At 34.0% G+C, this 14,378-nt stretch overlaps 1 protein-coding gene across 1 annotated transcript in view; it reads left to right on the top strand.

Annotated features, from left to right (window-relative positions):
- The window catches only part of LOC129221482 (uncharacterized), a 320,673-nt gene that overhangs the window by 283,805 nt on the left and 22,490 nt on the right, over positions 1-14,378 (top strand). Inside the window, exon 2 of the mRNA XM_054855965.1 lies at positions 11,284-11,489. Within this exon, the coding sequence (XP_054711940.1) occupies positions 11,284-11,489 (206 nt within the window). The remainder of the gene's footprint in view (positions 1-11,283; positions 11,490-14,378) is intronic.

The raw sequence follows: 14,378 nt of genomic DNA, 5'->3' as shown, positions 1-14,378 counted from the left end.
TAATTTTTTTTATTTTTCAGCAAAACTTAACAAAAGTGATTGATTGTTGTTTGTTTGTTCTAATAAAACAAAAGCGGAAATAAATGAGATTTTATTCTTCTTGCAAAGAGATAGAGTTAATTTGAGCCTTCGAAGGCTCGAATTATTTATGAACTGTACATGCTGTTTTAGTCTTTTGCGATTGTTTATTTTGCGCATTTAAATGCACGATTTTTACCTAAATCCTAAATCAGTATGAATGACTCATCGTAACGTTTTCCATATTCCTGAATTAATTTATACTCCCTGTTTTAATTTGCCTGATCATATTTGTTGTACTTTGTTTTTCTCGCTTAAAAACACCGTAAAGAAAAAAAATGTTACGGTCATCATATGAGATTCACTTTAATTTCTCAAAACGTATCATGCTACAATATGATAATTGTATTACCACAAAAACTTCGCCTATTGCGCAACCTAGAACAAGATGTAAAGCTCAATTTGAGTTCTTATGGAGCATAAACACAAATGGGGTCGTGTCCAAAATTTTGAAAGTATTTTTTTTCTGAAAGAGCATGCTTAAAAACATAGGATCTGACCGTTTTTTAAACAATTTGACTAAGTTTAATATTTTTAAAAAATTACTTAAATTGGCACGCTGTCAATGTTTATGCTTCTGTCCGATGATATCAAAAATGATGAAATGCCATTCTGTGTTGCCAATCACAAAGAAAAATATTTAATTTGCATCTTTACTCACGTGTATTGGCAACGATATGGTTAATAGCTAGCGTAGAGCGCAATTTTAATTCGCTTTTTGATTATCATAACGTGGAATCGCGGTAGAAAGACGCGGCAAAGTGCATCATTTGTGACGTCATCAAGACCACGCCTTGCTTCAAAAATCGGACATTTCAAAAAATTAATTAAAAAATAACTGTTGGGAAAATAAAAGTATTTTTTGGGTTCATGTTTTTTTTTTTTTTTTTTTCTTATTCTATTAATTTCAGTGACAAAAAGAAACTACTTTTGACTGAAGGAAACAACCCCATTGTTCGAGTCTTAAAGGCATATGAAGGAGATACTTTTGTTTCTAATATTTATCAAAAATTAACGCAGATGTATTTTTTGAAAAAAAGTATAATTAAACGGGATCCAAAGTAACCTGGAAGAAGAAAAAAATTGCAATTTTCAATGTCAAAACCGATCTAGTCGATACTAAGCAAATTTATCTTTCTTAATTTTAACATTACTATGCCTTGGATAACAGTAAAATTATGTTTCTACTAGTGGTACCCGTACGGCTTTGCCCGTAATAGAAAATTAAAAGGTCTTTTGGTTCGCCTGTATATTTACAAATAATGTAAGGGGAATTTTCTCGCCAATTGGCTTGTACCCATGTTACGGTTCCACGTTATGATAATTTCATAATTTACTCGTCCATCTTATGATATTTTTGTTCTGAAAATTGGATTGGAAAAAGAACCCCATCGAATTTTCGAAAAATCGGTTTGAGGTGCACACCCCCATGGTACAAACTAACTTTGTGCCAAATTTTATGAAAATCGGCCGAACGGTCTAGGCGCTATGCGCGTCACAGAGATCCTGACAGACAGAGATCCGGACATAGGGACATTCAGCTTTATTATTAGTAAAGATATAGATAAAGAAAAAGGTAAAGAAGTGAAACTCGTGTATTCATTTTGCATACTTTGAATAACATAAAATCTTCTTTCGTTGCGTGTTTCATTTAGTTAAGAGAACTTTTAAATTATAAATTTTTTGTAATATGAGAATTTAGGATTTTTTAAATTATTTTTCGAAACAATTTTTAGCAGCAGTAAATATAAAATTTTAATAAAATCATCAGGATTAAGTTTTTGCCTTGCAAATGATTGAATCCTGGGCTAGGCCATTTTTTTGCTTTGCAGAAGTTACATTACTACTGCAATGAGTACAAGGAGTCTGATTGTTTTCCCCAAACCAACACTATGCCGGCAGTGAAAAGCGTTTTACAGACTTCTCTGCGTCAGGCGACTCGCAAGCGACTTGGCAACAAAATCTGCCGCTTATTGGCCCTAGCTTTGGCGACAAAACTATATTATCGTGCATGCTTCTGTGCAGTGGCGTACACAGCCCCTCTGCAACCCAGTGGCACGAAGGGCAAAAAGGGTATGAGGACACACGAACCGAAATCTGCGTACGCTACTGAAGAAAAGTATAAAGAAAAAATAAATAAAAAATAAATCAAATAAATCTGAAAAATTAAAAAGTGCTCAATTCCTTTTTGCTGGTGTCACATTTTTACTTATACCAGATGTTTCATTTAACTGTTTCAGGAGGTGTAGGGTGCATCATGACGACTCGAAACCATATAGAAATGGGGAATCGGAAATGATTTCTTGACTCGTGAAATTTTAGATATGCCGTAGTATTCCAGACTGTTCGGAGTTCCACGCGCTGAATATAGGAGGTGTGGATTGTGTAGCCGGTGCAAAACACTTACTTTGACCCATTAACCTTTTGCTTTTTTATATGCGAAATTCAAAAGACTTTATTTTCGGTCTCTTAATTTATGGTGATTCTGTGTACATCACCGCTTGTGGAAAGAATTTCCGACCCTGCATTGCTGTATGAACTGATTCATGCTAAGCAAAGGAAGAAACGAAAACATTGACCATCTCGAGATGTACAGCGTTTTCGCGTCAGGAAGAAAATGTTATTTGAAATAGAAATTCACCAAGGCTTAAGCCTTGGTTTCCTAGAAGTGAAGTCGCCAATCTTCGGCGTCGCTCCTCGCCGAGTGGAAAACTTGATTCTTCTGCGCATGCGCGCCCGAGCTAAAGCGACGTCGTAAATGACTACGCCGGAATCACTTGACTTTGATTTCAGCATCACCACGAGGAGCGACGGCGAAGATCGGCGACTTCGCTGCTTAATGCAAATCTTAATGCAAATATAGTAATAATATACACTTATAGATACATTATGAGGAGAAATAGTACAGGTTTTTTCATTGAGTAGAAAAATAAGCCACGTATTATGAAAGAAAATGATGAAAAATTAAATTTTCCACTTTTTTTCCCAGGTAACGTTTTTTTATACGTTTAATATCTTAATGAAAGTGTTCACCTTGCTCATCACTCACCATTGCAAGTTTAGAAGGGAAAAAATCGGAAGTGAGGATGCAATAAATGAATCAATCTTCAATGACAGTCTGCAACCAATCGTTTAAAATTTTTGCCACAAGCTGTTCACTAAAAACTTGGCGTATTTTGTTTTATCTTTACTGGACTAAAAATCCTCGAGCTACCTCCTTTAGAAACAACCAAACCGCTAATTCGTTTTGGAGGTGATTTTCATCAAGGTGTCGTGGTTCCTCATAAACATTCTTATTTGTCGACCGACAAAAATGTCTTTTTGATTTAGGATCATTCAATTCGGGAAAAATATTTTACAAGTACAAAAAGACTTTGCCATTTCTATCCATAGGTTTGGCAAAAAATTTCGTCAAACCGAGTTTTATATGTAAGGGCGGAAGAATCAGTTTCTTAGGGAATAAGAAGTAAATTAAAAAATTAATTGTTGCCACTTCAGAAACTTACAGCATTTCTAATTGAAATAAAATATTCTACTAAACAATAACTGTGTCAAATGATATTTTTCACAGTATGTACTAATAGGCTGCTTTATACTTCTAATTATTTAAACGTACATGGAATTAAATTATTTCTATCACATTATGAGCAAGGGTGCATGAAAATGTTATAGAGGCTATAACTAAGAAACATGACGTGTTAGACACCCATATTATTTGGCAAATTTGGTTACAATTAAATAAGTAACTCAATATACGTGATAGTATTCATGTTAGAAAAATCGTGTCACATCGTGTTATCTCTTCACAAAAGAAATAATTTGTTTTCAAAAACTGTTTCAACTGTTAAAAAATTGTATTTGAAGTAGATAAGTTCTCGTAGTTTATCCGGAAATCAAATGAATGAAAATCTAGAAAGATGCGGTTGATATTTAAAAATATCGATGTTCACATACGGTAAAGTAGGCTCGTTTAATACTGCACGAAGTTCTTGTTATTATCATTGCAATTCCTATTTATTTATCGTATTTATATTGTTATCAGAAAAATATTTCTTGAGTAAAAAATAAAGTTTTTCTTCACGACTTTGAACACTGATAGACGTAGCTCATAGTCGTTCTAAGTGAACGTTGATAGTACTGGAACTGAAAATACTAAAATAACACTAATGCAAACTAAATAGAACTTTCATCGATAGTTTTCCGAAATGATAAATCGGAAAAAAGTGCACGTCTCAAAACTGTAAAATTAGTGCCCCCTTCCCTCTCTTTTTGAGCAATCACATTGCTTATTGTTCTCATTTGACTGTTTTGAATTCCGATGATTTTGTTTTCCCCCCGCCTCCCTCTGCAGCACCACCGTCGATTGACCTCACGATTCTGCTCCTTAACGAAAACCGCCTCTAGGTTGCGTCCATATCCTACACACACACACACACACACATACACACATGCACATACACCCACACACATACCTACACACATACACACACGCACATACATCCACACACATACCTACGCACATACACACACGACATACACACACACACAAAACACATACACACGCATACATACAGACGCCTACACACACACACACACACACACAAACACACATGTCTACACACATACGCATACCCCACACACACACACACACCACTACATACACACACACACTCGTGATTGCATCTTCACAAAAAATAATTTTTTACTTACGAAAAACAATGAAATTTGAGTTTTTCCATAACATGAAGATATTAAAAGAGGAATAAAATAATTATTATAATATCTATATTAAATTCCTCCATCTTTCGATATTCTCACTTCAGAAGCGATTTTATTCGTCATTGAAGTCGGGTGAAAGCGAATGTTTGCTCAACAGATTCGGGATGACATTAATCAAAGTTTCCCAAGTTATAAAAAGAACCGAGAACTTTTTCTTCAAACATTATTTTCAGCTTTTTTTACAAAATCAAATAACCTTCATACAAATAAAGTTAAATTATTTATCTTTCTGTATTACCATTTTAGCAACAAGTGTTCGGCATTGAAGTGGGGCGAAAACGAACTTTGGCATAACAGGTTCGGAGTAGTATAAATTAATGACTCTTAAGCTATAAAACGAAACTATAACGTTTTCTTCTAACGTTATTTTCAGTTTTTTTTTAAGGAGTAAAATAATCATCATAAGAACAAAGTTTAAATTCCGTCATCTTTCGATATTCTCACCGCAGAAACGATTGTGTTCTGCAATAATAATATCGAGAATCATTGAAGTGGCGCTAAAACGAACTTTTGCAAAACAGGTTCGGGATGACATTAAACTAAGGCCCCCCAAACTAAAATAAAGAAACAAAAACCTTTTCTTTGAACATTATTTTCAGCTTTTTTAGAGAATAAAGTAACCATCATATGAATAAAGTTGAACTTCTTTATCTTTCGATATTACCATTGCAGAAATGATTGTGTTTGTCATTGAAGTCGGGGAAAAGCGAACTTCAGCGCAACAGGTTAGCAAAATAGAAATCAAAAAATGCCAAGCTATAATAAGAAAACAAGAACTTTTTCTTCCAACTTTGTTTTCAGATTTTTAGAGAGTAAAATAATTATCATAAAAACAAACTTTAAATTATATCATCTTTCAATATTATCATTACAGAAACTAATAAGTTTACCACTGAAGAATCAGGAAACAGTGAACTTTTGCACAACAGGTGCGACAAATTATAAATCAAATAATCCCAAGCTATAATAAGGAAACAAGAACTTTTTCTTGTTAAAAAATCATTCAAACATTTTAAGAGAATAAAATAATAATTTTGAACACAAAAGCTTAAATCCTTCATCCTCCGATACATCATTACGTAAATTACTGTGTTCGTCATTGAAGTTGGGAAAAAACGAACTTTTACCTAACAGGTTCGACAATTATAAATCGAAGAATCCCAAGTTATAACAAGGAAACAGGACCTTTTTCATCCAACATTATTTTCAGATTTTAAGAGAATAAAATGATTATTTTAAGCACAGAGTTTAAATCCTTAATCTTTCCATATATCATTACAGAAATGATTGGGTTCGCCATTGAAGTCGGGCGAAAGCGAACTTTCGCACAACAGGTTCGACAAATTATAAATCAAAGAGTCCCAAGTCTCGGAAAGGAGGGAACTAAACGTCGACGATAAAGAGCGCCTTGTGTCATTAAGGACGGGATTCTCTAATTCCTTATTTCATGGCGGCTTTGCTTAAAGTCATTACGCACATTTAATATCCCCACCAATTAAAGAGAAAAGTGGTTTTAGCGTCGTATCTCTCCTTAGCTACGAAGCGATTTTTCTTCTCCGGGGGATCAGGATTTTGTGACATAATTAAAAAATCCAGAGCTCTTAATGAATAGGCAGTGAAAAGGAAATTGGATGCCTTGTTGGTGTTATTCAGGTAGATTTCTGAGCATAGGAATTTTAGTATTTAATATAAATTTTGAAGTTAAATTGGAGGTTACGTCGCACTTTTGTAACAGTATAATATTTCGTTTAAGATATCTCTTATATAAACACTTTCAACAAATGCTATAAAAATCGCTTTTTTTTAAATAATTATACCGCTATTTTTGAATAAAGTTTGAGTTAAACATGGATAACGATATTTCTTTAACTAATTTGAACTCCTGTAATAGAAGCTGAAAATGAAGGCTTGTTAAAGTCATTTTTAAAATTTTTACTATATGTAAACAATTATGTCGATGGTAATATCTTACGGAACTTCTCAATATTTTGGCGATAAATGATAATGAGTAATCAGTATCTGACTCAATAGGTAAATAGAGAGCACTAGTGGGTTTAACGAAGGGTTGGTACAGTTTGCAACTCCAATAAGCTGTAGCGTGCCACTGTCTAATGGCGGCTAAAGAGGGGAAAACAAACAAATGCCGTAACTTATAACTTGCTTTGAAGTTTAGTGAACGGCAGTAATTTTTCATCGTGTTTGTAGGTCGCTTTTTTCCCTATTCTTCCGAAATTACGTTACCCCGAAAACTTTCTGAAGCCTGTAATTTACACCCAAAAGAAAACACGTGGAACGGAATGTTTTACCTTTCTTGGTAGTATTCTTAATCACTTCAAGGTGGCGTGTTCGAGCTCTTGAATTGCGAATTACTAGTGTGCTCAGTTTTCCTTTTGATATGATAATTTAAAAACCAACTTTTCTCTCTAGCCCTTCTGCAATATCTCAAAAATTAAACAAAATTATTGAGCATAAAATTCATTTTTATATTTGATTAAGACTTAAAAGCTACAACAGGTACACTGAGAAGAGTAACTGTACAGGAATAAGTTTCCTGAAGGCAGGAAATGCCCCCAGGCAAATGGGAAAATCATATCACCAGCGAAATGCCCGCTCCTACGTCAAAAAGTGAGATATAGAGCCCCCGGTGACAGCATATGAGAAATTCCAAGGCTGTAAATCTCGAACCCTATTATTCATTTATAATGGAAAAATTGGTACTTGCACTAGGGTTGAGGATCTGACATTTTCCGCGGGGTGAGGGTATAACAATTTGGACAGATCAATATAGGTGAAAGAAGTTTTGATGCAGATAGACCTGGAAGCTTGACCATTGTATTTAAAAAAAAAGAAGGAAACTATCAACAAATATGCTTTATGCTGGAGATTTGCTCAACGGCTTAGATGTGCACACAAAAATTTCAATTTTTTATTCAAGAGCATAAATAATTTTGAAAGTTTTTATACAATGCAAATTCCCAGTACAAATTAGAAACACGTTCAAAGCACTTTAATTCAGGGAACGTTCTCCAGCTGCCTGAATGTGAGCTAAAATAAGTTACAAATGAGCATTTCCTTCTTTGTGTGTTCCAAATTCCTCTGTTAAAAGGAAAGTGTATCGAAATGTGTTCTGCATTTATTCCGAATGTGTCTCGCTGAAGGTTATTTGTTAAATTCAAACTTTGTAACATGTTTGGACAAACTTGTGAAATCATCGCTTTATTTCTGGAAAAAATAATTTCAATAGTTTTCTTTGATAACCAATCAATAGAAACTCTCAATATGATACTGTTAGAAGTGTTATCGCAGTGAATCGCTGTCGGTTGGTGTAGTGAATGACAGCAAAAAGGAACGGTTTTCCTAGTCGATGGGTTCGCCCAGTGGAGATGGACAGATCCCTCACATGATTATTGTAAAATTAACAGCACAAAACTGCTGCTGCAATTTAATGAGTGATCCATAAGTGCTGTAAAAAGTGCCCAGGAAGCGCGCTACTAAGTGTTATAAAAGAAGGGACATGTGTTAGGGTTCATAAAAGGTTCTCAAATGTGTTCCAAAAAATGTTTAAAACGTGCTGAACCAAATAAGTATCCAAAAAAATTCTCAGACGTGTTTTGAAAAATGTTCCAAAAAAAACTTTAGAATGTTTTTAAAAAGCTAGCAAATGTCCGTGCTCTAAAACTGTTCCAAACGTGTCTGGAGATTTGCAGTGTGGCAAAGATGTCTGTCAAATGATATTCCCAAGCATCTTTAACAAATGGCACGAGTTTTCTTAGTTTGTTCTGACCCGAGTGGTAACTTGAATATGGACTAAATTCCCTGAGAAAGAGCTTGAAAGGCAATTCTTTAGGATCATCATGTGCTATGCATCAAATGGTGTGCACCGAAATAAGTGCACTGTCTAGATTCCGTCTGCTGCTGCTCTGGAGAAATATCATTGAGTTACATGTCGTCAGTAAGCTTGCAGTTTGTTTCATTATTAAATATATCAATATACAGTATTAATTTTTGACAGCTAATAGGGTTATATCATTGGTTTACAAACTTTTAACACATTTACGTACTACTTTATTACTAGACATATCTATATACAATATTATTTTATAATTAATTATTAAGGTCCTCATAAGTTATGTTACAATGCAGTGTAACAAAGTAAAATACAGTGCCTGGACACCGTTGACTTCTGTTCCGAAGAAATGTTATTTGTTTACAAATGTTTAGTAAATTTACGGTCAGCTTCTTAATTATATACAGTTGTGCAATATAAATTTACAATTCAAAATTACAATTTCAACTATGTAAAATATTTTTCCCAAAAACTCGCTTTCGTGTAATTCTCTGAAACTCTACTGAATAAAATACCGAAAGAATATAGAACGTACTTTAATTCTCAGCATCAATCAAGAATTACGCCACGGTTGATGAGCAACAATGACTTGTGAAATTTTTCTTCCATAGACCTGATTATTCTTCTTAAGATGCAACAAAAAGTATCAAATTTCGCAACAAAACAATCTCTAAATATGATCTTTAAAACGTAGTAAATGAAAATTCGAAAGAAGTAAATTCTTGTAATCGAAAACTAATGTAAAATTGCGGTGATGGAAAAATTAGAATGTTAAAATCAATAAGTATGGTAAAATTTCTATGTATATAGGAACCTATAACTGAAAACAAAAAAAATTTAATGGTAAAACTGAACTTTTTTTCCTTTTGTTCGAAATAGAAGCAAAGCAGCTGCTACTAAATTTATGGGATTAAACGGAAAATCAAATAAAAAGTATAAGATAAAAATCTTCCTAATTAAAACGTAATAAAAACAGTAAATAACGGTAATTGCGAAAAAGTATCTAATCCACAAAATAATCAAAGTTCTATCAATGTAGCACATTGTTTTTCTTTGTTTATTTAGTAACTAAACGCCGATACAAATGATACGGAATATTAGTCTGCCACGCGTTTTTTCTCTTCCCTTTCTTTTTTTGTGTTGCCATTTTTAAAAGCAAAATAATTACAATAAAAAATACTTGAACTTCTTTTGATGTCCATTAGTTTTTAAGTAATAATCCTTTCGAAAAGCCATTTTTCTCGAGATTAGCATATAAATAAATAAAAGAATTCAATAAGGAAAAAAAATACATTTTTTAAACTGCTTTTTTTTCTTCAAAGAAATAATATGACGCGCTTAATTAAATTCAGAAAACAAAATTAAGATAAAAAAAATTCGCGTCCCACTTCTTTTAGAAAAATACTTAAATGGGCGGGAGTAGTGAAGGAAAAAAAAATCTAGCGGTCGATAGAAAGGTAATTATAAAACATAGCTGAGAATGATCTAGTATTTGTTTCCCTATTATCTCCTTTAAAGATTCGCCATTTTTACTGAGTTGAGTTTTGTTTTTCCTAAACTCTTTCTCACTAATTAACCTTTCCGTATTCCTAAGCGACTTAAGCTTCCTTAACTTCATACCAGTGAAATTTATTCTTGATAAATGTTTTTTTTTTTTCTATTCTAAAAAATAAAATTTTCTGTACTCGTATCACATTTCATGACGTAAAAACTACGACCTTTTAGGATCGAATATCAAGCCCGCTAGAACGACAGGAAAAAAACTATATTTTCACGAAATCAATCGTCAGAAAAGGGAAAAATGATAATGCAATGCTATTAAAAAAAGGGAATTAAAAAGTGAAAAAGTGATGTGTGGAAAGTGTCATGTAAAAGTTCAGATATTCCGTTTCCCTCAAGTTGGCATAGAGGAGAATGGGGTATAGTAGAACAATTTTTTTTTTCACCTTATTTTGGTCAAAATACATTTTTTTTTTTCAAGATCATAGATTGAGAATTTATTAACAAACAAAATTATCACAACGACATTATAACATCACCATATTTTTAAAATAGGACATGTTATACAATTATTTAACTGTTCCAATAGCCACCATAATGCGGGATCTAATGGGATAGGCACATGATTGATGTGACATGGGGAATTCCCCCAAAAGCTCATTCTAAAAAGGAAAAAAATAGGAAAAAGTAAAATGGTAGTAAAATTTGAAGACCAATTATTAACTCGTATTAGAAAATGATCACAATAGTTTAAGTAAAATGAAGGAAATTTAACACATTTTTTTCCTCTAACGCTTTCAATCAAATAGAATAACGCAATGTGCTAAATTCATCTTGATGTACCTCAAAAAATCTTAAAGCACAAATTTTCAATGAACATAGTACCTGTATACAGTATATGTTTCAATGTCACGGTAAATGTTTTCTTTAGTGCGATGAAAAATAATATGAAACTCGATGCTTTATTCTGTAGTCGTCGCAAAAGAAATTTTTTGCGTTCCAACATGTTTACTATTGTGATAACAAAATAATGAAGATTGTTGTTTGAAATTTTATCCCAATCTTTCTACTTTCTCCAGGTGCTTGGTCCTTGCGTATGAAAGCCTTGCAGGTCCCCGAGTCTATAGTGGTGGGGGAGGTGGCCCGGCTAGTGTGCGTATTCGACGAGGAACAAGACGATCTCTACTCTGTCAAGTGGTATAAGGATGACGTCGAGTTCTTTCGATTCCTGCCCAATGACCGGCCCGCCAATCAGTTCTTCGAAATCGGAGACGTCGAAGTAGATGTAAATACAGCTGTGAATTTGATTAATTTTTTTCCCAGTATACTGCCGTGCTAAACACAAAAGTCGTATCTGCACTTTTTATCAAAATTGAGTTGCAGTCACCAGGTGGTTCTTTGTCACAAATTTCACCTAAATTCTATGTTTTATGGTCATTTTTCTCAAAAAGAAATTTTTTTTAAAAAAAATTCTGAAAAAACTGCATCTGAATCAAATACATGGAGACGCTAAACTTTAAACTAGAATTTTGAACTCAACTGCAGATAAGACTTTTGCGCTTTGCTCAGCACTGTACTTATCAGGCTTGAGCATCTGATAAAGTAGAAATTGAATGTCTATAATATATTAGAACATGTAACTTCGCTTTCTTAACCACATATTTATGCAATTATAATAACACTATTGCCTACTGACGTCTCATACCAAGTTCGAACATTATTTTTCTGAGAACATCAGATGACAATGACTAGCCAGAGAATGCCACTAGCATAGAGGTAGTCTTCTCAATCAACACAGTTAAAATCTGTACATATAGAATATCTTCGCGGCTTATTCATTTATGCCTCCACTTGAAAGTGAATGGTTAAATTATACAAAATAACTGAAGAAACCTACTAACTACAATCGATCATTACTCACCATAAGTGGAGAGATAGTCATTTGATTTACCATTTACGTTTGATAGGTTGTGAAGATCACATCTATTCCGCAAAATAAAAATTGAAATTTGAATACCTAGGCAACCATCAACTTATCGCAAATAGTATGACTACTAAAACTTGAAGCACAAACTACGGGCGGTCGACGCTATTAAACATTTAGTAACTGCGACTAGTCTGACGTTTAACAAGTTGGGTCGTTGTGCTCATAATCAGCCATCACATAAGTGTACTGCATATATATCAAAATCTAGGTCATCATTTTTACAGCTTAGTAACTAAATTAGTACGACTTAGGAAAAGCGAAAAAATTCTTTGAAAAGAAACCATTAATCGGCTATTTTTTTTTCTCTGAAGTAATACGAGGTGCTGATTCTATCTTTACCCAATACAGCTCTCTGACGACTGTTAGACTGCATTAATTAAAATAAAAATAATTAATTTGAATTTTGACATCTTGAATTCAAATTTTGTTTTTCGCAATCACGAGTGTATGTATGTAGGCGTGTGTGCTTGTGTGTGAGGGGTATGTGTGTTTGTGTGTAGGGGGTATGTGTATGTAGGCATGTGTGTTTGTGTCTGTGTGCTGGCATAAGTGTGTGGATAGTTGTGTGTATGAATGTGTATAGGGGGGTATGTGTATGAGTGTGCAGGCATATGTGTTTGTGTCTGTGTGCAGGCATGAATGTGTGGGTAGTTGTGTCTATGTGTGTGTGTATGTTTTTGTGTGTGTATGTGTAGGTGTCTGTATGTATGCGTGTGTGTATGTGTTTGTGTGTGTATGTAGGCGTGTGTGTTTGTTTGTGGGGGGTATGTGTGTTTGTGTGTAGGGGTATGTGTATGTGTTGTGTAGACATGTGCGTGTCTGTGTGCTGGCATAAGTGTGTGGATAGTTGTGTGTATGAATGTGTATGTGGGGGTATGTGTATGTGTGTGTAGGCATATGTATTTGTGTCTGTGTGCAGGTATGAATGTGTGGGTAGTTGTGTGTAAGTGTGTATATGTGTAGGTGTCTGTATGTATGCGTGTGTGTATGTGTGTGTAGGTGTATGTGTGCGTGTGTGTGTAGTTGTGTATGTATGCGCGTGTGTGTAGGACATGGATGCAACCTGGAGGGCTTTCGCTATAGGAGCAGCATCGTGAGGAACCGGTCGACGGTGATGGTGCGGAGGGTGGCGGTGGGAAAATAAAATGATAGGACGCCAAAAACAGTCAAATGAAAACAATAAGCAATCGTGATTGCTCAAAAAAAACAGCAACTTTTTTTTTTGCATAAAGATGATGAATCTAGTAAATTTAATCTCACGAAAAACATAGTAGCACTTATATAGTCATACGAAAAATCACGCTCGGACTGTTAAGAAATTATAAGCGCTACGAAAAAAAAGTAATGTTGCCAATTGTGTAGGTAAAAGTGTTTCTTTTTTTAATCATTGAAAGAATTTTTTATAAAGGACCTTACATATAATACAACAACCATTAATTTGAAAAATGGAAATGCAGCGTCATATTTTCTGCTGGATTAATGAATTTTTCATTTTTACATTTCTTAGACGTCAATATCCATGTACAAGTTTTGAAATCTTCATGGGGGAACCAGGTAAAGGTCCTACGTTACGCAAATATTCAGTAAGAAAAAAGGCTTGTAACCTATATGCATTGTGTTGTGCCACTACACTTTGTATCTAACTGTGTCATGTAACCGGTCCTATTCTAATTCTGTTTGCTCCTTTTGATGACATTAGATTACATAACTTGTCTTATTCTAATTTTCTTTGCCCCTTCTATGACGTTTGTAGTACAACTTGTCCTATTCTAATTTCCCTTTGCTCCTTTCTGTGGTATTTTTCTTCTTCTTTTCCCTGACTATTTCTTCAATCGCATTCACTCTGCAAAATCGGAAAACGTTTTTGTTACACCATTTAAGATACGGAAGAGCATAAAATTAACATTTGAAAACAGTGTCTCACAAATGTGAGAGACATGTAGCTTAAAGTTGGCTTTTCTAACGAAAATCAGGCTAATATTGACATTTGAGGCTTCTAAAATGCAAGAGATGCAAGTGACAAAAATTAAATTTAAAGACAGCTAATGCAAACGATGGGAGAAACACCACTCTACTTTGTGGCGAAGAAATGTTAGTAGACGTTCTGAATGGCAATGTAATCTAGCGTGATTTAAAAAGAACCTGCTTGATTAAAATTTGCCCGCGATTTGAAGTTTGGCCCCATTT

This window comes from Uloborus diversus, chromosome 1, assembly GCF_026930045.1.
Source record: "Uloborus diversus isolate 005 chromosome 1, Udiv.v.3.1, whole genome shotgun sequence".
NCBI classification, from domain to species: domain Eukaryota; kingdom Metazoa; phylum Arthropoda; class Arachnida; order Araneae; family Uloboridae; genus Uloborus; species Uloborus diversus.
This window is presented reverse-complemented; position numbering and strand designations above follow the sequence as displayed.